The sequence below is a fragment of the Watersipora subatra genome, chromosome 4, assembly GCF_963576615.1.
Source record: "Watersipora subatra chromosome 4, tzWatSuba1.1, whole genome shotgun sequence".
Classification (NCBI taxonomy): Eukaryota; Metazoa; Bryozoa; class Gymnolaemata; order Cheilostomatida; family Watersiporidae; genus Watersipora; species Watersipora subatra.
In genome coordinates this window covers 14486257-14509594 of record NC_088711.1, presented here as the reverse complement: position 1 = coordinate 14509594, position 23338 = coordinate 14486257, and the positions used below count along the sequence as shown (strand labels likewise).

General features: G+C 37.7%; 1 protein-coding gene and 1 long non-coding RNA gene across 2 annotated transcripts in view; both read left to right on the top strand.

Moving 5' to 3' along the window:
* The first annotated feature begins 1993 nt into the window (after positions 1-1993).
* Positions 1994-3134, top strand: LOC137392763 (uncharacterized). Its single transcript, XR_010978243.1, has 3 exons — positions 1994-2071; positions 2763-2886; positions 3051-3134. It is a non-coding gene; the product is annotated as an uncharacterized lncRNA (long non-coding RNA).
* Positions 3135-9655: 6521 nt separating this feature from the next.
* LOC137393798 (uncharacterized) overlaps positions 9656-23338 on the top strand; it is a 15198-nt gene continuing 1515 nt past the window's right edge. The window contains exons 1-8 of the mRNA XM_068080488.1: positions 9656-9726; positions 10437-10563; positions 18586-18758; positions 19537-19884; positions 20569-20692; positions 20857-21017; positions 21696-21906; positions 22020-22190. Of these exons, the coding sequence (XP_067936589.1) occupies positions 9680-9726; positions 10437-10563; positions 18586-18758; positions 19537-19884; positions 20569-20692; positions 20857-21017; positions 21696-21906; positions 22020-22190 (1362 nt within the window). The 5' untranslated portion in view covers positions 9656-9679. The remainder of the gene's footprint in view (positions 9727-10436; positions 10564-18585; positions 18759-19536; positions 19885-20568; positions 20693-20856; positions 21018-21695; positions 21907-22019; positions 22191-23338) is intronic.

The following is a 23338-nucleotide window of genomic DNA, read 5'->3' as shown; positions in this document are numbered from 1 at the left end:
TAGCTCTAATACACTGGTTACTACTACTGAGGGATCAGAATATAAATCATATGTAACCACACAGGCTTGTAGATGTTGGAAAAGTTTTACTGGCTTAGATGGTGACAAACCTTCATCGCTCTACAATTTTTCCTCTCATTCAGTGTCCAATTGCACACCCCCTGCTGATACTCTACCATTCTTCCTTCTTACTGAGCAAAGTATAAGTAATTTATAGAAGTTTTTAGTAGCAGAATCTAATAAGTATTATGAGTATACTCACGCAAAGATGGGAGTTCTGCAAGCATGGTCCAAACTGCATTTATGGGAAAGTGCTGCAGTGGAGCGACTAAGAGTATTTATTGGACTGTGTTTGAACAACGGTTTGTGACAAGCTCCAAACAATGCAACTTACTTTGAACAAAAAGCATCACAGCCAAAACCATTCAGTAAATTTCGGTTAAGCCACGTATGGTAAGTTAATAAAATACCGATTTTATTGAAATTCCAACGAAGAATTACATGGTTTTATGTCGTTTCTGGGAGACTTTGATGCGGCAAAAGGTTAATATCTATGATTACATAATTGGGTGTCAGAGCAGCGCTAACTATTTTTACAGAGTTGTTAGTCTTACGCTGTTAACGACAAAGTAGTTGCCTATCACAAGTTCATTTTAGTTGCAATCTCAACTAACTCAAACCACTGTGTTTCTGAATCATGTATAAGTGATACATACTTTATTGTAATAGTCAATAGTCAGCTATCGATGTTAACTGTTACATCAACAGGCTATGAAGATTGTGTGTTATGGTTTTAGGGTGTAAGCATTAGTGTTGTCGTATGGGATGATGAAGGCTCAACGGAAACATCCGTCATAAGATATGATGAAGTAGACATCTTCCGAATAAACTTCAACAACGCACGTGATGGCGTTGAAAAGATCTACTATGAAGATGGTCTCAGAGGTGATGGTCTTGTGGCACCTTCAACGTAAGTTTAGTGAAGGCAGTTGGATATTTATCACTTTCTGATCTCTCCTTATTTTTAAACTAATAACTTTTTTAACTGCTGAGTTGTGTGTAAAACAATTTTCATCATCGCATCAATTCCTTGCCAGCCTATAGTCCAAGTAAAAAAGGGATAAAAATGAGTGATCAACTGGACCAAGGGAAAGGCTGAAACCTACCACTACCATATGAATAGGAAGACGACTTCTTTCTCACATTGTCATTTTTGAAGCGCGTTTGCCTCATCTGTCAATTTACAGCTGCTTTACCGGAAAATGGAAATGTGGAAAAAAATTTATATAGAAGTAATTCTCAATATACTTATAAATAATGTGTTTTACATTTTTAGTAGGTGGTAGATCATTTTGATTCGGGTCATTTCAAAAGTAGCTCTCAGGCTGATAGGGTATGCGCACCCCTGAACTAGACGAATAGACCTTTTACCTGCTTAGGTATGATGATAATAACTCACCTCTTCCGTTGGCCTGTTGCCTGTAGTTTAACAAGTTGTCCTATCTACAGGCAACAATACAACATGTACTATTGCTACATGTACATGTACTACAACATGTATTATTGCTCACATGCCTAGCAAGTACAAACAGGTCTACAGGGAAGTTGCTCCTAATTTTCGCGAAGCTCATAAACTTTATTGCTATTAGACCTCGATGAAGGTCAGAAACGATCTAAAATATACGTCTGTTAACAATCGTTATTTGGTGACTTGTATATTTAGATTGGTGTTTGCTGTGTCTGGTGACTGTGTTGAACCCACCACAGAGTCAACAACTACGCACGTGCCAACTACATCAACTACTACTCCAACTCCAACCACAACAACGCCGACCACAACTACTACATCCTCAACCACAACAACGCCAACAACAACTACAACACTACCTACGACAACTACGCCAGCGCCCTGTACCAACCTTAGCCCTACTCGCCTTGAAATATATTTTGTAAACTTTACAAATCCTGGCGACCTGCGTGCTACTGGACAAAAGTGTGACCCTAGCTCTCAATCTGATAAAGATCTTTGCGATCTGACCTTTGACATTTGCGTCAGCAAGTTTGGCACCAGGTAAGGTACTTTGTAAGAAGCTGTTGCTAAAATTTATATGTCAAGATTATTTACTAAACGCCTTTGGCAGCCAATAGGTTCATAATGTACCAGAGAAGGTTTTAATGATTTTATAAGGTTTCACAAAAACCAAATATTAAATCAACCATTAATTTTTAATTATCAGAGAAAGGTGATGTTTGTATGTTTCCTTAAGACCCAAGCTCCAATGTTTACCATTACAGAAAAAATAGTAAGTGATAGATTTGTCACCGATTCTATTGATTAGACAAACATAAAAGAAACATGAGCACGCAGGTAGAATATCAACTGTGATACTTCACTGAGTGTACCTGCTAACTTACTTCAAATTACACTTTTATATTAGAACTGATGCAAGAAACATGCAGTCATATCTAGTATACATTCAGTAAATTGAGATACGATGCTCCGACAATTTTCTGAATAGTTTGTGATGTTGTCCGAAATAGATTTGTGAGAGCTCACAAGGAATGTCAGTTTTCATCAGAAATGATAATTGACTTATTTTTTACGCAAACCTGTTGATTACTTGCTGCTCTGATCAGACATTGTGGTTTGCTTACTTACATGTACTTATCTGACCTACTTATTACATCATTGTGAAACTATCTACTTCTGCCGTAATTAACTGGCTGCCTTCTAATGACAACGTTCTCTTTTTATGAACCAGGGGCTGCAAATACTACAGATTCCATACACCCATTGTCGCAGAGGCTACAAGCGTTGACTTTGAGCACTACCCAGCAAATGGATGGACAAATCCCCTTGTTATTGATATTGTTGATCCATGGGAAGTAAGTACATAGCTTACATACACAGTAGTCTAGTGTAAGTAGAACCTTGTGACTATCTTAAAAGCACACCCTTGATCTATGCGAGACATGCCCTGTTTTTTTAGTATAATTATTTGTTATAATCGATGTATGTCAGTTTTACACACGTTTTGTATTGGTTGTAGGGAGTCAATGTTTACATAACCCCATTTGATGATGATAGCGCAGAAAACAAGCGCATCTCTCTCGACCAGATTGATGAGCTCGACTTCACTTATAATGAGAGAAAAAGCAATGAAACTAAAGAAATCATTGAGCGGGGAATTCGAAGAGTAAATAGTACGATGTAAGTTACACTTTGCATGCTTTAATTCATCCTTGACCCGAATAGCCCCAGCAAGAACGGGAGCAGGTAGACTTTGACTATTCCTTAGCTAGCGTACCCCTAGCAAGAACAGTAGCAGGGAGACTTTTTTAGTTCTTAACTAGCATAGCACTAACAAGAACATTAGCAGTTAGATTTTTTGTTAGTTCTAACTAGTATAGCCCTAGCAAGAACAGTAGCAGGTAGACTTTTGTTATTCCTGGGCTAGAATAGCCTGGCAAGAACAGTAGCAGGTGAACTTTGGTCAGTCCTTAGCTAAGACAGCCCTAAAAAGTACTGACGTGGTATTGGTAGTAGATGTGGATTAGTCCTGAGCAGGTAGAGCCTAGCAAGAATGCTTTAAGAGAGTCGTACCCAAAACTGTAACGAAATGGTAGACTGTTAGCTCGTCCAAAACAGTAATGGTAGATTGTTAGCTCGTCCGCAACAGTAATGGTAGACTGTTAGCCCGTCCACAGCAGTAATGGTAGACGGTTAGCCCGTTCTCAACAGTAAATTATACAAAGGGAAGGGTGTGATATTATTTTACAAGCTGTCACTGATGTATGACAAAATACAGTTTACTATAGAGGTTTTTATATTTACCATATAAGCACATTCCTTGTTTTATTCCAAAACTCATCACTGATCTATTTTTAGACTCACTCTCGCCATCAAAGCAGATTGCCCGATAATACCTGCGTGCGTCAACACTACAGAGAGCCATCTTTGTGATGCAAGTCTGTGTGATGATGCTTTCATAGCTAATACTCTATGTCCTATAGCATGTAAACGCTGCAGGGTTGTCAATAATGTTAGTGGGAAGCAGGCAGCAAAAGCAGCACCACAGAAGGCTCAAAAGAAAGAAACGGTACGTCAAGTTTCTTTTATCAATTCGTTAAGAATAAAATGAACAATTTGCAAGAACACGTGTTGAGTAAAATATTCGGGGGACTTAATTTCATGCATATTTTTATGGTTCAGATGGCTGTTTTACCGCTGTGCGGCCAGCTTGAAGATGATGTCTTATGCGTTGCGACGATCTGCTCACACACACAGTTTGCAGCTTCTTGTCCTATCACATGCAATTTATGCCGCCTGCCTGATCATGTCATCCAGAAACGAGAGCTTTCTAGGACCAATGATGAAAATCCGGTAAGCATCTAGTTGATGTTTTATATTCCAGAAATCATTAGCAGGGGGTGGGTATCTGATACTTCTTGAAACTTCCGTAAACCATTTATGGAGGTCACTACTTTTCAGATTACATAAGTCATCATATGTCATTTAACAGGTTGACTCCAACTGTGATGGTAGTGAATAAGCTAGAATAGGGACTGCTGTCTAACCTGTGGAGCACTTGCTGTTTTACCTTAGTCACGTTTTGTAGACTAACAATCCCTTAGCCGGTTTGTGCGGTGTTGTTGTCATCATATGCAATAACTGTCATAAAACCTGTATTTGAACGCCATTTATAATTAAACGCCACCTCTATTTGATTGCCGCTTCTATTTGAGCGCCACTTCTGTTTGACCGATACTATTTGACGTTCTTAATCTTCACGAACCCATAATAGCAAGTGATCCGTAGAAAAGTGTCCACAAGACAGTACTAATAATGACTCGATTACACCAATAACAATTAATTCATTAGTTGTTTTTGTTTGTATTAAAGTCTATTTTTCAGCTGCAAGTCTTTAAGTTTTTTCGTTAGAAACTTTGATTGCTACACCTTAAAAATAATTAGTAACTGTATCAAGCTATTAGTGGTTCCTTTTTAACACGGTTTTGACAATTCAAAATGACAATGACAAAAAGGTTTTCGCATTTATGATGGAAAATGTGCTACTACGTATTTTGTTTTAAAAATGGTACCGTAACCTTTTGTATCAAAGTCCAGTTTCAACACCAATTCTTTAGATTCTTCATTGGAAACTTTGATTGCGACACCATAGAAATAATTAGTAACTGTATCAGGATAAGAGTAGTTCCTTTTTAACCCGGTTTTGACACTTCGATGTAGATGGGAAAAAGTTTTCGCATTTACGATGGAAAATGTGCTACTACGTATTTTGTGTTGAAAAGGTACCGTAACCCTTTTCTATGACGTTACATCATTATTGCTCCATACTTGTATGTTGAGATACTTATATCTTAGTAAACTAGTTCTTGTATATTCAGCCATGAAAGAATCAGCTATGAAAGGGTTAAATTTATCTTTTCAACATCCTGACAAGGTGTTCAAAAAATACAACACCCCCTTTTTTTGAACGTCACCTGTAATAAAGCACTACTTTAAGGGAAGGATTAAAAAATAAAGCGCTATGGCGTAATAATAATGGTTTTACTGCAAATGCACAGTTATTCCCCAGCAAAATAATTTACTGGCGCAGTTGGTACTATGCTTGCCTACTCAGCTGAATCTGTGAGTTCAATTTAGGCGTGATGCAGTTTTTTTAAAACTTTAAACGCGGCTTTCGATGGACGGACGCGGCTCTTATTATAGTAAAGATTATTGTTCTCTTCATTCCTTTAACAATAAATGCTACAACCTTCACCTTCATCATATCATGCTTGTTAAAGTTGTTAACCGCTTATTATATAATCCCCCAACTCATCGCAATTGAATCTGCTAGTACCCTGGCAGTCTAGTGAGCTGTGAGAGATCGTCATGCATAATAAGTATTCACACAATTATTCCGCAATACTTCAGGGTTATTATGGGAAGCAATCGTTAGTGTGCATAGCTGTGAAACAAAATATCTGAGTTTGATTTCTTTGCGAGGAAAATGGTTTCCTAATGCTGTAAGTGTGGCTTGAGGAGTGTCTTTATTGGTCAACGTTTCTTGTGATCTTTTTTAAGAAACAGCATGTTCAAGCATCAGGAAATGCAGCGATAGTCACTTCATTAGGAGTTATGTTCCTTCTTGCTTTGACAGCTCTTATCGCTGTATGCAAGAGAACGAGGTAAGCAATAGCACTTTTGCTTGATTTGTAATGGGTGAATTGTAGGCATAGTGAGAGTATGGAAATAAAACTAAACTAGTGGAGGTCATCTAGATCACTCTATTGTTAGCTCTACTTGTCAAGGAAAGGCTAAGTCTACAGAAAAAGAGTTTACGCCTGCAATTTTTTGAAATTGTATTCTTTGGTGTCATTATTTTCTTGCATCAAACTTGATGTCATTATCAGGTTTCGACTGATTCTGGAAGCTTTTGGAATAACTTGATATATAACAAAGTAGCGAGTATGAAAATTCTCCACGTGTTGAATATGTAGTTCAAAAGCGAAATTACGGTAATAACTGTTCTTATAGTTATTACCGTATGAACTTAAAGTAATAACTGCTTTTACAGTAGTCCAAACATGGCAGCATATATTTGTGAATGAATGTATGATATAACACGTTATATCATAAAATGTATCACCAGAGGTTCCTTCACAGAAAATCTAAATGTTTTATCGACTTAAACAGCTACTTATCCTAAACAATTCTAAACAAGGAAACGCTACAGCTGATTGCTCCTGCGTTTTATTAATCGTATGAGACTCTGAATCTGTCTTTCTATATAACCAATGCTTTTGTGGGTGCAAACCTCTTCTGTTTAGTTCATTTCTCTCTTTGTTTCACATTAAATGAATATTTCTGTTTAATTTATTGCTGATGTATGCGCAGTGTCATCATGCATCTACTAGAAGTCTGTAGAAGATAAGACGGAGTTATTTGTTGTAGAAGTGTGAACGCTTAGTAGAAAGCTCGGAAGAACATGCATGGATATGATCTCTCTCTGATCCTCTCCTTCTGAATCAGATCTCCAAAGACATCCTACTTTTACTGGACTTCCATATTATACATAAATAAAGCCAAATCATTTTGGCTGTAGTAATAACCTAAGATATTGATATTTGTTTGTATACATAAAAATTTAATGTTATTTCCAACACAATGGTTTACAGAGTCATTCTAATTTATGATTGGTCAATATATAAAACACTGATGAAACGTTTGTATGAAATTTAAATGTTTGTGAGAGGAGCTTTGGTAACTGAGACAACCATACGATGGGATCAGCTCTCTTCTTCAACCTCATTCGCATTCTGTATAGTTGTGCCGATTATCATCTCCAAGTCCTCGATTGCTTGCTGCAAAAGAAGATGGAGGTCACATGCAAACCCACACGCTGGGTGGCTACCACTTCGCTATTGCGTCTAATGCACACAACTTTAATACACACACTAGTATGATAATCAGACAACTTGTCATATCTACAACAGTGCTGTCATTAATGGCTGCCAAAGCACTTGTCAAACACCTGTAATATTCTGCTTAGGTCAAAATAAAATGAGGCTTGTGATGCTTTTGTTAAATACTCTCACTGTTCTAACGATACGCCAATAAATTTCGACAACTTACAGCCACTGGTAAGCTAACTAACTCAATGATTAGTCACACTGATCTCACTCTGATTTCATACTGTCACAGCTGCTCACCACATCGTTTATAACTTTATATGATTCCAATGTGATAGTATAAAAATTGTATAAAATCGTGAAGATCTCTTTGCTTGGAGCTACATGTTGTGAACAAGCATCATGTTGGGAAGCCTAAATTTTAAGCCTTCAGCTACCAAGCTGCCATATGTATGTTAGTTTTCAAACAATTACTGAGTTCCCATGCTTCAAATGGATTCGGAGTTTCTTCCACTCGGAATCACAGAAACAGCAAAATCCGAACGGATTCGATGCCATTTTGCTTCTTGAAATTTGTGCAAAGACGTTTGCAGTGAGATTGCTACTCTGATATGACTAATAATGACTCGATTACTCCAATAACAATTAATTCATTCGTTGTTTTTGTTTGTATCAAAGTCCATTTTTCAGCCGCAAGTCTTTAGGTTTTTTGTTAGAAACTGATTGCGACACCATAAAAATAATTAGTAACTGTATCAAGCTAATAGTGGTTTCTTTTTAACCCAGCTTTGACAATTCAAAATGACAATGACAAAAAAGTTTTCGCATTTATGATGGAAAATGTGCTACTACATATTTTGTGTTGAAAATTGTACCGTAACATTTTTATGACCTTACATCATTATTGCCCTATACTTGTATGTTGAGATACTTATATCTTAGTAAGCTACTTTTTGTATATTTAGCCATGAAAGATTCAACAGTAAACGAGTTAAATTTATCTACTCAACATCCTAACAAGGTGTTTGCAAAATATAACACTGTTATTATTATTTTAAAATATAACACCATTATTATTATTATTATCATAAAATATAACACCATTATTATTATTATTATCATAAAATATAACACCGTTATTATTATAAAATATAACACCGTTATTATTATAAAATATAACACCATAATTATTATTTTAAAATATAACACCATTATTGTTATTATTATCGTAAAATATAACACCGCTATTATTATTATCGTTATCATAAAATATAACACCGTTATTATTATAATTATTTTAAAATATAACACCGTTATTATTATAAAATATAACACCATTATTATTATTTTAAAGTATAACACCATTATTATTATTATTATTTTAAAATATAACACCGTTATTTGAACGTCACCTGTAATAAAGCGCACTCAAAAGGAAGGGTTGAAAAATAAAGCGCCATGACGTTCTAATAAAGGTTTTACTATAAACGCACAATTATTCCCCATTGTAACAAAATAGTAGACTGTCGCATTTAGTACTATGCCTGGCTAATCAGCTGAATCTGTGAGTTCAATTTATGCGTGATGCATTTTCTTTTTTAACCTTCAAGCGCGGCTTCCGATGGACGGACGCGGCTCTTATTATAGTAAAGATTATTGTTTTCTTCATTCCTTTAACAATAAATGCTACAACCTTCACCTTCATCATATCATGCTTGTTAAAGTTGCTAACCCCTTATTATATAATCCCCCAACTCATCGCAATTGAATCTGCTAGTACCCTGGCAGTCTAGTGAGCTGTGAGAGATCATGATGTGTAATAAGTATACACACAATTATTCCGAAATACTGCAGGGTGATTATGGTTGGCAATCGTTAGTGTGCATAGCTGCGAAACAAAATATCTGAGTTTGATTTCTTGCGAGGAAAATTGTTTCCTAATGCTGTAAGCGTGGCTTGAGGAGTGTCTTTGTTGGTCAGGATTTCTTGTGATATTTTTAGAAACAGAATGTTCAAGAATCAGGAAATGAATCAAATAAAGTGAATTCCTTCTGATTTTTTTCAGAAACTGAAGGTTCAAGAATCAGAATCAACAACTACGCATGTGCCAACCACAACAACCGTACCAACAACAACAGCCAGGTGTCAAGACAGCATGCCCACAATTATTACAATCAACTTTGTGAACTATTCCAACCCTACTGATTTAAAATCGAGTGGAATACGCTGTGACAGCTTTCCAGGATCGGCCCCGAATGACATGTGTGACATAGTCTTTGAAGTCTGTGTCAGCGATATCGGCAAAGAGTAAGAAAATTTAAATTACATTGTTTTTGTACAGAAAATTAGTTTCGCAATGTTTGTATTAATAAGAAAGCAATTAGCAACAATAATCTACTTGTCCATTTGCATATTTAATTCTCGCAAGTATCAAGCAAAATGAAAACAGAAAACGTATAATAACTGTATTTGTTGAAAATAATAGTGTTGCTATAGCCAAGATATCATGTTGCAAAACTTAATATATAAGTATAGATCTCAGTGTTAATAAATCTCATTGTAAATCTCCTTTTGTGCACTCTTTGGATAGTTATAGCACTTAAAATCTAGCAACAAAAAATCTGTATCACAGAGGATTTGATCTCAGAACCTTCTCCCGCCTTGCCGCTCATCAGAAGACAAGCTAACCCTTTGAGCTACACAGGATACAATGGATTCACTTGGCATATAGTCATTATATGGGTTAAAGGGTTTTAGTGACGTTGCGTGATTCAGTGTTACGCATAATGTCGCTAAAACCTGTTCTCATGTCTCTTATTAGGAGGTTTAGCAGTACATATACTAGCTTACTCATATTAGCCGATGGCAACTACATTACCTGCCACTGTTTATAAGCTGTTTTTAATGCCCATACAACGCCGGGCATTTGGCTGGTATTATACTAAGTACACAAGTGTATCATGATGTTGACTACAATTTTTACACAGTTGTATCACATAACTTGGCTTTCATTACAGCGATTGTAGTTACTACTGGCTGCTAACCAAGCCTATCAAAGACATCACAGAGTACACTTTTGGGAATAAAATTGACGATGCAACCAACCCTTTAGTTATCTACGTGCCAGCTCATCATACATGGGAGGTAAATTCAAATGTCTGTCCTGTAGTTATAGACAATCTCATTAGCATGAGCATTAGTGTTAGATTATGACCCGCTGTACATAAGCTTAAGTCTATTAAATGTAACTGAGGTTTTACTGTTATCAGGAATTAAGGTTTCTCACAATGCTGAGTATTTGCAAATTTTGTTAAAGGTTGACTTGCAACGAAATTCACATTACGGTTATTTGATATGAAAAGATTCCCCATGTCTTGCTCTGTTGTGTTGTGCCGAACTATTACCGACGTCAATATAGACTATGCTTTGCACATGCGTAAATAGTCCATGCTCGATAAAATGGCAACTTGACAATTAGAGTATTTATTTAGGGATTTAGCCTGGCCAGGTTTATCATTAATATTTTCATGGTCACACATATACTGCATACACATTCTACCTAACACAAACAGGTAAGACGCAACATGGTGTCAGAAATGAACTGGTAATAGTCCACTGAATATACTACCACCATCCTGATGCAAACGAGTACAATGCTAATTTAAGCTAATAAAAATAAATAGATAAAAATCTAGTCACAGAAGATCTACAAGACTTATACTAAGCTATGACTCGCAGGTTTGACCCTCCTTATGCACTGTTGTTAGATGAACATCGTGAAGAAGCGTTTCGGGTGTTCAAGAAACAATGGGAGAGATATGCTATAGTAAGTAAATTAAGCAAGGAAGACGAGGACTACCGTTCTGCATTGTTACTATGCACAGTTGGTGAACCTGCAGTAAAGCTAGTAGAATCTAATGAAAAAGAACACACAACTGTTACACAAAAACTAGATATTCTTGAGTCACATTGTGTTGGAACAAAGAATGAACTGTACCATGACTTTGTGTTTGGTACTGTTGACCAGAAGGAGGGAGAGGACTTCGACACTTTCTTAGCAAGACTGCACAGTCTGGAAAAAGTGTGCAACTTTGAAGAGTTGAAGGATAGAATGCTGCGCAACAGACTTGTGTTAGGCATTCAAAATAATGACACAAGAAGAAAACTGCTGGCTTCTACTGAGCAAACACTTGAGTCTGTAATTAAGCTATGTAAGAGTGAGGAACGTGCTACTACTACTTTTTGAAAGATACAAGCAGAGGAAGCAGTTAATGTGAATGAAATCTCAAAGAGAAGTCATCGTTCCTTTAAGGACACAAAATAGGCAGCTAAGTTGGTGGATTGCAAATACTGTGGCAGACGGCATACTGCCAGGAAGGAATCTTGCAAAGCTTTTGGCAAGATTTGCAATTTTTGCAAGGCAGAAAATCATTTTGAAGCTGTCTGTTTTAAAAAGAATGCTGGTGTGCATGCATCGACACATGCAATAGCAGGGGAGACTAGTAGTCATGAATCAATAGACCAGATCACAACAAAAAGCAGCTCTCAAAAGGTTTTTGCACGCTTGGTTTTGATAGACTCAGTGCAGAGGCCAAGTTTCAGGTGGACAGTGGCTCGACTGTCAATATCTTGAGACGGGATATGTTACCACAGGTGGTACCAATCACAGCAGACAAAACAATACTAACTTCATGGACTAACAATGGGCAGACAGTCTTGGGTACCGCTAGGATAATGGTTCGTAATCCCAAAAACAGCAAAAAGTACAAAGTGACGTTTCATATTGGAGACGAAGAACGATCACTCATTTTAGGCTTAAGAGCTTCTGCGGCTATGGGCATGATAACCATTAACCAAGGAAATATCAATGCTATGAATACGGGTGGTCAGATTGACATCTTGAAAGAATTTCCAGGTGCTTTCGACGACAAGTTAGGTTCTCTACCTAGTGTTCAGCGCTTGAAAGTGGCAGGAGAAGTCAGACCACATGCCTCACCAGTGCGCCGCGTGCCACATGCTATACACACAGAGGTTAAAGCTGAGCTAGATGCTATGGTGAAGAAAAGAGTAATTGAGGCTGTGGATACACCCACTCCTTGGGAAAGCAATATCGTAGTGGCAAAGAAGCCTAATGGCAAGCTGAGGATATGCATAGACCCACAGAGATTAAGTGAAGCGTTGCAGAGGGAATCTTACCTTATTCCCACATTGGAGGATGTACTTCCACAGTTTAAAAATGCTCAACTGTTCTCTGTAGTAGACTTGAAGGCTGGATACTGGCATGTGAATCTTGACGAAGAATCATCTCTACTGACATGCATGAACACACCTTTTGGTCGTTATAAATGGCTACATCTGCCGTTTGGTCTGAAGGTCTCTTCTGAGATATTTCAGAAACAACTTTATCGTGCACTGCAAGGTTTAGATGGTGTAGTCTGTGTAGCTGATGACATTGTAGTGATAGGCTGCGGCTCAGACGATGTAAAAGCGCGCATAAATCATGATGCAAGAATGAGATTGCTTCTTGAGCGCTGTGGGGATCTAGGAATTAAGCTAAGCCCAGACAAGGTACAGTTATGTCAGAAATTGATTAAGTTTCTAGGCCACATAGTAACAGACAAAGGGTTACTGCCTGATCCCATGAAAATCAAGAGTGTGGCGGAAATGAAAGAACCTCAAAATGGAAAGGAACTGAAGAGTTTTTTTGGTTTCCTTGAATATCTATCCAAGTTCCTCACCAACCTAGCAGAGATTGCAGTTCGTCTGCGAGAGGCAAACAATAATGGAATTTGGAACTGGACCAAAAGCTCAAAGTGAGGCCTTTTTGGAAGCCAAAGCACGAGTAGCAGCTGAGCCAGTGATGCTACAATACTATAATCCAAAGAAAGAGTTGACTGTGCAGTGTGATGCTCGTGACAAGGCTATAGGAGCAATCTTACTACAGGATGATCAACCTCTTGAGTTTAGCAGTCGAGCTCTTCGAAATGCAGAGATCCGGTACGCTATCATCGAGAAAGAACTTCTAGCCATTGTATGGCCCATCGAAAGGTATCATCAATACTAAGTCCTCATGCTCAAGCCGCGCGGCTTGTGCTCAAAAACAGATGAATCACGAAAGAAAAAATAATCTTCCAACAAGCCGCATATGCCCACAGACTGCGGCTAATGACAGAGGTTTTGTCTTCCTTGACCCCTTCGGGAGCAAGAGTGTTGAGACGGATTTTGCTATACCTCCGTCCTCATGAATAAGAAACCAGGTTACATCAGTACATGTAAAAAAAATTTTCTTTTACTTCCAAGTTCGAATTAAAATTCCTAAACCCTTGCATCAAGAACTTACTTGCCATGTCTCAGCTAGATTTTTATTGCACCGTTAAAGGGTTTCACGTTTATGGAAAGATGCCGGTTAAGAATGAAAAGGTGTTAATAACCTATGACTTTGGACTGTGGTAAGTTAAACATGAGCGATAAATTCTTCTTTAGTCTAAGGTATTCCATAAACATTACCTTGAAAATAAACGAGTAGGTCGCCAAAACCCCGTACATAAAAGTGTATCATGACTGCGATTCTATGGTTATAGCGCGGAACTGAGCAATTTATCTGAGTGTTTATCGTGAAGCTGCCCTGAGCCCCACGTAAGCATTAACAACTTGGCTTTAGCCGCGGCCTATGACTTTGAACCAAAAGCCGCGCCCAATGACAAGCCGCGCGGCTTGAGCATAAGATCTTACGGTACACATATGGCAGGCACACAACTGTACTTTCAGACCACAGATGTCTACAGAGAATCATGCACAAACCTCTCAGAGATGTCAATAAAAGACTGCAAGGTCTACGTATGCGGCTTCAGCAGTATGATGTTACTGTAACATACCACCCAGGAGCACAGCAACATATTGCAGACATGCTTAGTAGACACGGATGTCACCTGAATGATCTAGCAGACAATGCAAGGGAGAATGAAACAATAAACTGCCTCACAGAAACTGTTCCAGCCTTAACTGAAACAATAGCTGGTCCATGGAAAAAAGATCTAAAAATGGAAACTGCAAACTGTCCGACTCTACAAGCTGTTATGAAAGTTATAGCGAAGGGGTGGTCAGGAGAGACAGACAGAATAAACATGCTAGCAAAACCATTTCATAGCATGAGAGATGAGATGGCTGTGTATGATGGGCTTGCCTACAGAGGGGAGAGAATTGTGATTCCCAGCTCACTGAGAGCTGAAGTAAAACAAGAACTACACTCATCCCATCAAGGGGTCAAGCCATGCTGAGAAGGGCTAGAGAGTGCCTCTACTGGCCTGGAATGTCGGCTGAAATTGAAGACTTTATAGCCCAATGTGACATTTTTCAAAGATATAGTGCAAGACAACTGAACGAACCAATGATGAGAACAGACCTACCAGATCGTCCATGGCAGATTGTGTCTAGTGATCTCTTCACATGTGGTGAAAAAGAGTATATGGTCACCGTCGACCACTCTAGCAACTTTATTGAAGTAGATAGAGTTGAGTCAAAAGATGCTAGAACTATAGTAAAGAAATTCAAAGGACACATGGCTCGATATGGTCTTACTGAAACTCTTATAACTGACAATGGTCCTCAATTTACATCAGAATTGTTTGAAAAGTTCACTCAAAAGTATGACATTAGACATCAAACCTCAAGTCCACATCATCAACAGGTGATGGCAAGGCGGAATCAGCATTCAAGACAGCAAAAAGACTAATAACTAAAGCTAACGAAGATGGTACTGATGCCTATTTAGTGCCACTAGCCCATAGAAACACACCTCAAGAAGGGCTTGAATACAGTTTAGCTCAGCGAATGTTAGGTCGTCGTTGCAGGACAAGGTTGCCAACTACTGCATCATTACTAAGCCCATCAAATCCAAATACCGATAGTGTGAAATCTGCACTTGAAAAAAAAAACAATTTGTAGACAAGGCTGTCTATGACCAGCACACAAAGGAACTAAAACCTCTGCAGGATGGGGATGTAGTTCGACTTAGACCAGTGACCTTGAGTCAGAAAGTTTGGCGACGTGCTCAAGTCACACAACGTCTGGATGAACGATCTTATATGGTACAACCAGAGAGAGAAAGGAGCTCATGTTCGTAGGAAAAGAGTGGATATTAGAAAAGTCCCTCATCCAACAAAGTCTGAACCAGAAGTACTCAGCACTCCTGAAACAACAACATCAGAACCAGTCATAGACAACTCAACATCTACCAACACTAAAGAGAGGGAGGTATCAGAGACAAAGCCTATCAGAATCACACGCTACGGAAGAACAATCAATCTTCCTCGTCGCTACCTAGAGTAGCGGGCTGTCTTTTGGACAGCACTGTACATACTATATTACTCTACTACTTAACTTACATATTATTATATCAATATTCATATCTTACTCAACTTGCTAATTACTAGCGTCGATCATATGGACAATCAATGGGGAACACAACAATCACTATATAAACAGTTGTCTACATAACAGATAGACTCAACACATTATTAAGAGAAGGGAGGATGTTGTGCCGAACTATTACTGACGCCAATATAGACTATGCTTTGCACATGCGTAAAAAGTCCATGCTCGATAAAATGGCAACTTGACAATTAGAGTATTTATTTAGGGATTTAGCCTGGCCAGGTTTATCATTAATATTTTCATAGTCACACATATACTGCATACACATTCTACCTAACACAAACAGGTAAGACACAACATGTTGTAGGTGCAAAACATGTGGAAAGGTGATTACAAGCTCTTAAAAGCTCATAAACGAACAGAAAATCGCAGCCTCTTTCCAAAACGGCTCAAATGTGATGTAGTTGTGAGAGATGGTTTCTGTTTACACTTTCGTGCAACCTTATTCGTCGAAATATTTTTACAAATTTACTTCACGCATTCATTAAAACCATGTCTATTGTTCTTACGCGTCTGTTTTATCGTCATCGTAATGCTGTCACTTTTAGCAGTGATATCCTATAACTTACCGTAAAAATTGGTTTAATTTTTTAGCCTTAGTTTGAAGGAGTACATATCATTGTCTGATAATCATGACGAGCCTGTCGATCACCTGTGATAATCGAAAAGTGCTGCAAAAATTATTTGCGAAATATTGGGTCACGTGATCAGGTTACGACTTGACGATTGAATAATGCCGAAACAAAACTGTAAAGTAGCAAGCATCTATATTTGATACGGGGTCTTCGGTAAAACCCGAAGTGTATGTCATAAACTAGTGCTACAATAAGTTTTATATTGAGCTTTTTATTGGCATTTCAATTCACGTGAGAACATCACGTGACAAGATAATAACCAAATTTCATGGCTACGCCATTGAAATAAAGAGATTCCAATCTACAGCGGCTTTTCGTTTTTGAGCTTTTAAGAGCTTTTAATCACATTTCCACATATTTGGCACCTTTAACCTAACAGAGTAAGACATGGTAAATCTTTTGATACCAAATAACTGTAATGTGAATTTTAATGAAAGTCAACCTTTAATGTTAGGGTCGCGTGAGAGACGTTATTCATTTTAAAATAATGTAGCTTTACCATTTATCATTATAATTATTAGAATAACATCAGTTTGCAACACCGCAAATTGGTTTTTTTGGAGTTGTGACTACATGCTTTGCGCTCTAGCTTATCAATGATAATATCATTGATGGAAATCAATGGAAATCTGCAATCAACAATGCTGAACTATAACTGGACTCCATCGTATATTATACGATGGAGTCCAGTTATAGTTCAGCATTGTTGATTGCAGACTTCCATTATTTCCCCAACATTATTGACATGTAATATGTGTATGCATATTCAGGGCAACAATTTCAGTAGACAATTTATATAATAATACATCAGGGCAACAAGTTCAGTAGACTGCAATTTGGAGTTGTTATACAATATGAAAGACAACTCTCAATGAACCTTATGCTGCACGTGAATCTGTTCCTGTAGGCGGGTGATGCAGCTAGTTATGATATGTAATTATGATATGAAACAATTATCTGAAGGGCATTGTTTTATGCTGCAAGCTAAAGAAATGCAAAACCACGAATCACCATTTCATCGGAAAAATGGAAATACCAGCTAGCAAGTGACTCGGCGTTTGAAACGAGGGAATAAAAGTTTTATTTGATTTTGCGGTGATCAGTGATCTGTTGACTGATCAATACAATAATAATAGAGATGATAATAGCTATTTAAACTCCGGGGACTTCGGATATATAGAGAAAATCTATGAATATGGTCGCTCGGACAATGATAATGCTATATCCACTTGTGCTGTTGTTGTGAATACTAAAAGGGTGCCTCATAATAGCAATTCCAATACAAGCAACACCCGTGCTGCTAGCTCTATTACACTGGTTACTACTACTGAGGGATCAGATTATGGATCATATGTAACCACACAGCATTGTAGATGTTGGAAAAGTTTTACTGGCTTAGATGGTGACAAACCTTCATCACTCTACAATTTTTCCTCTCATTCAGTGTCCAATTGCACACCCCCTGCTGATACTCTACCGTTCTTCCTTCTTACTGAGCAACGTAGAAGTAATTTGTGGAAGTTTATAGTAGTAGAATCTAACAAGTATTATGAGTATACGCACGCAGAGATGGGAGTTCTGCAAGCATGGTCCAAACTGCATTTATGGGAAAGTGCTGCAGTGGAGCGACTAAGAGTATTTATTGGACTGTGTTTGAACAACGGTTTGTGACAAGCTCCAAACAATGCAACTTACTTTGAACAAAAAGCATCACAGCCAAAACCATTCAGTAAATTTCGGTTAAGCCACGTATGGTAATTTAATAAAATACCGATTTTATTGAAATTCCAACGAAGAATTACATGGTTTTATGTCGTTTCTGGGAGACTTTGATGCGGCAAAAGGTTAATATCTATGATTACATAATTGGGTGTCAGAGCAGCGCTAACTATTTTTACAGAGTTGTTAGTCTTACGCTGTTAACGACAAAGTAGTTGCCTATCACAAGTTCATTTTAGTTGCAATCTCAACTAACTCAAACCACTGTGTTTCTGAATCATGTATAAGTGATACATACTTTACTGTAATAGTCAATAGTCAGCTATCGATGTTAACTGTTACATCAACAGGCTATGAAGATTGTGTGTTATGGTTTTAGGGTGTAAGCATTAGTGTTGTCGTATGGGATGATGAAGGCTCAACGGAAACATCCGTCATAAGATATGATGAAGTAGACATCTTCCGAATAAACTTCAACAACGCACTTGATGGCGTTGAAAAGATGTACTATGAAGATGGTCTCAGAGGTGATGGTCTTGTGGAACCTTCAACGTAAGTTTAGTGAAGGCAGTTGGATATTTATCACTTTCTGATCTCTCCTTATTTTTAAACTAATAACTTTTTTAACTGCTGAGTTGTGTGTAAAACAATTTTCATCATCGCATCAATTCCTTGCCAGCCTATAGTCCAAGTAAAAAAGGGATAAAAACGAGTGATAAAATGGACCAAGGGAAAAGCTGAAACCTACCACTAACATATGAATGGGAAGACGACTTCTTTCTCACAATGTCATTTTTGAAGCGCGTTTGCCTCATCTGTCAATTTACAGCTGCTTTACCGGAAAATGGAAATGTGGAAAAAAATTTATATAGAAGTAATTCTCAATATACTTAAAAATAATGTGTTTTACATTTTTAGTAGGTGGTAGATCATTTTGATTCAGGTCATTTCATAAGTAGCTCTCAGGCTGATAGGGTATGCGCACCCCTGAACTAGACGAATAGACCTTTTACCTGCTTAGCCATAATGATAATAACTCACCTCTTCCATTGGCCTGTTGCCTGTAGTTTAACAAGTTGTCCTATCTACAGGCAACAATACAACATGTACTATTGCTACATGTACATGTACTACAACATGTATTATTGCTCACATGCCTAGCAAGTACAAACAGGTCTACAGGGAAGTTGCTCCTAATGAGAACAAAGTTAATTTTCCCAAGAATTTTCGCGAAGCTCATAAACTTTATTGCGATTAGACCTCATAAGGTCAGAAACGATCTAAAATATACGTCTGTTAACAATCGTTATTTGGTGACTTGTATATTTAGATTGGTGTTTGCTGTGTCTGGAGACTGTGTTGAACCCACCACAGAATCAACAACTACACACGTGCCAACTACATCAACTACTACTCCAACAACAACCACAACAGCGCCGACCACAACTACTACACCCACAACCACAACAACACCGACAACAACTACAACACTACCTACGACAACTACTCCAGCGCCCTGTACCAACCTTAGCCCTACTCGCCTTGAAATATATTTTGTAAACTTTACAAATCCTGGCGACCTGCGTGCTACCGGACAAAAGTGTGACCATAGTTCTCAACCTAATAAAGATCTTTGTGATCTGACCTTTGACATTTGCGTCAGCAAACTTGGGTTCAGGTAAAGTCTTTTGTAAAAAGCTGTTGCTAGAATTTATATGTCAAGGTTATTTATTAAACGCCTTAGGCAGCCAATGGGTTCATAATGTACCAGAGAAGGTTTTAATGATTTTATAAGATATCACAAACACAAAATATTAAATTGACCATTAATTTTTAGTTATCAGAGAAAGGTGATGTTTGTATGCTTACTTAATGCCCGAGCTCTAAGCTTAACCATAACAGTAAAAATAGTAAGTGAGAGATTTGTCATTGATTCTTTTGATTAGACAAACAAAAGAAACATGAGCACGCAGGTAAAATATCAACTGTGATACTTCACTGAGTGTACCTGCTAACTTACTTCGAATTTCACTTTTATATTAGAACTGATGTAAGAAACATGCAGTCATATCTAGTATACATTCAGTAAATCGAGATACGATGCTCCGACAATTTTCTGAATAGTTTGTGATGTTGTCTGAAATAGATTTGTGAGAGCTCACAAGGATGTCAGTTTTCATCAGAAATGATGAGTTATTTTTTACGCAAATCTTTTGATTACTTGCTGCTCTGATCAGACATTGTGGTTTGCTTACTTACATGTACTTATCTGAACTACTTAATTATATCATTGTGAAACTATCTACTTCTGCCTTAAATAACTGGCTGCCTTCTAAGACAACGTTCTCTTTTTATGAACCAGGAACTGCAAATACTACAGATTCTATACGCCCATTGTCGCAGAAGCTACAAGCATTGACTTTGAGAACCACCCAGCAAATGGATGGACAAATCCCCTTGTTATTGATATTGTTGATCCATGGGAAGTAAGTACATAGCTTACATACACAGTAGTCTAGTGTAAGTAGAACCTTGTGACTATCTTAAAAGCACACCCTTGATCTATGCGAGACATGCCCTGTTTTTTTAGTATAATTATTTGTTATAATCGATGTATGTCAGTTTTACACACGTTTTGTATTGGTTGTAGGGAGTCAATGTTTACATAACTCCATTTGATGATGATAGCGCAGAAAACAAGCGCATCTCTCTCGACCAGATTGATGAGCTCGACTTCACTTATAATGAGAGAAAAAGCAATGAAACTAAAGTAATCATTGAGCGGGGAATTCGAAGAGTAAATAGTACGATGTAAGTTACTCTTTACATGCTTTGATTTATCCTTGACTCGGATAGCCCCAGTAAGGACGGTAGCAGGTAAACTTTGACTATTCCTTAGCTAGCGTACCCCTAGCAAGAACAGTAGCAGGGAGACTTTTTTAGTTCTTAACTAGCATAGCACTAACAAGAACAGTAGCAGTTAGACTTTTTGTTAGTTCTAACTAGTATAGCCCTAGCAAGAACAGTAGCAGGTAGACTTTTGTTATTCCTGGGCTAGAATAGCCTGGCAAGAACAGTAGCAGGTGAACTTTGATCAGTCCTTAGCTAAGACAGCCCTAAAAAGTACTGACGTGGTATTGGTAGTAGATGTGGATTAGTCCTGAGCAGGTAGAGCCTAGCAAGAATGCTTTAAGAGAGTCGTACCCAAAACTGTAACGAAATGGTAGACTGTTAGCCCGTCCAAAACAGTAATGGTAGATTGTTAGCTCGTCCGCAACAGTAATGGTAGACTGTTAGCCCGTCCACAGCAGTAATGGTAGACGGTTAGCCCGTTCTCAACAGTAAATTATACAAAGGGAAGGGTGTGATATTATTTTACAAGCTGTCACTGATGTATGACAAAATACAGTTTACTTTAGAAGTTTTTATATTTACCATATAAGTACATTCCTTGTTTTATTCCAAAACTCATCACTGATCTATTTTTAGACTCACTCTCGCCATCAAAGCAGATTGCCCGATAATACCTGCGTGCGTCAACACTACAGAGAGCACTCTTTGTGATGCAAGTCTGTGTGATGATGCTTTCATAGCTAATACTCTATGCCCTATAACATGTAAACGCTGCAGGGTTGTCAATAATGTTAGTGGGAAGCAAGCAGCAAAAGCAGCACCACAGAAGGCTCAAAAGAAAGAAACGGTACGTCAAGTTTCTTTTATCAAGTCGTTAAGAATAAAATGAACAATTTGCAAGAACACATGCTGAGTAAAATATTCGGAAGGCTTAATTTCATGCATGTTTTTATGGTTCAGATGGAAGTTTTACCGCTATGTGACCAGCTTCAAGATGATGTCTTATGCGTTGCGACGATCTGCTCACACACACAGTTTGCAGCTTCTTGTCCTATTACATGCAATTTATGCCGCCTGCCTGATCATGTCATCCAGAAACGAGAGCTTTCTAGGACCAATGATGAGAATCCGGTAACCATCTAGTTGATGCTTTATATTCAAGATATCGGGTATCTCATACTTCTTGAAACTTCTGTAAACCTTTTATGGAGGTCACTACTTTTCAGATTACATAAGTCATCATATGTCATTTAACAGGTTGACTCCAACTGTGATGGTAGTGAATAAGCTAGAATAGGGACTGCTGTCTCACCTGTGGAGCACTTGCTGTTTTACCTTAGTCACGTTTTGTAGACTAACAATCCCTTAGCCGGTTTGTGCGGTGTTGTTGTCATCATATGCAATAACTGTCATAAAACCTGTATTTGAACGCCACCTATAATTAAACGCCACCTCTATTTGATCGCCACCTCTATTTGAGCGCCACTTCTGTTTGCCCGATACTATTTGACATTCTTAATCTTCACGAACCCATAGTAGCAAGTGATCCGTAGAAAAGTGTCCACAAGACAGTACTAATAATGACTCGATTACACCAATAACAATTAATTCATTAGTTGTTTTTGTTTGTATTAAAGTCTATTTTTCAGCTGCAAGTCTTTAAGTTTTTTCGTTAGAAACTTTGATTGCTACACCTTAAAAATAATTAGTAACTGTATCAAGTTATTAGTGGTTCCTTTTTAACACGGTTTTGACAATTCAAAATGACAATGACAAAAAAGTTTTCGCATTTATGATGGAAAATGTGCTACTACGTATTTTGTTTTAAAAATGGTACCGTAACCTTTTATATCAAAGTCCAGTTTCAACACCAATTCTTTAGATTTTTTCATTGGAAACTTTGATTGTGACACCATAGAAATAATTAGTAACTGTAACAGGATAAGAGTAGTTCCTTTTTAACCCGGTTTTGACACTTCGATGTAGATGGGAAAAAGTTTTTGCATTTACGATGGAAAATGTGCTACTACGTATTTTGTGTTGAAAAGGTACCGTAACCCTTTTCTATGACGTTACATCATTATTGCTCCATACTTGTATGTTGAGATACTTATATCTTAGTAAACTAGTTCTTGTATATTCAGCCATGAAAGAATCAGCTATGAAAGGGTTAAATTTATCTTTTCAACATCCTGACAAGGTGTTCAAAAAATACAACACCTCCTTTTTTGAACGTCAATTGTAATAAAGCACCACTTTAAGGGAAGGATTAAAAAATA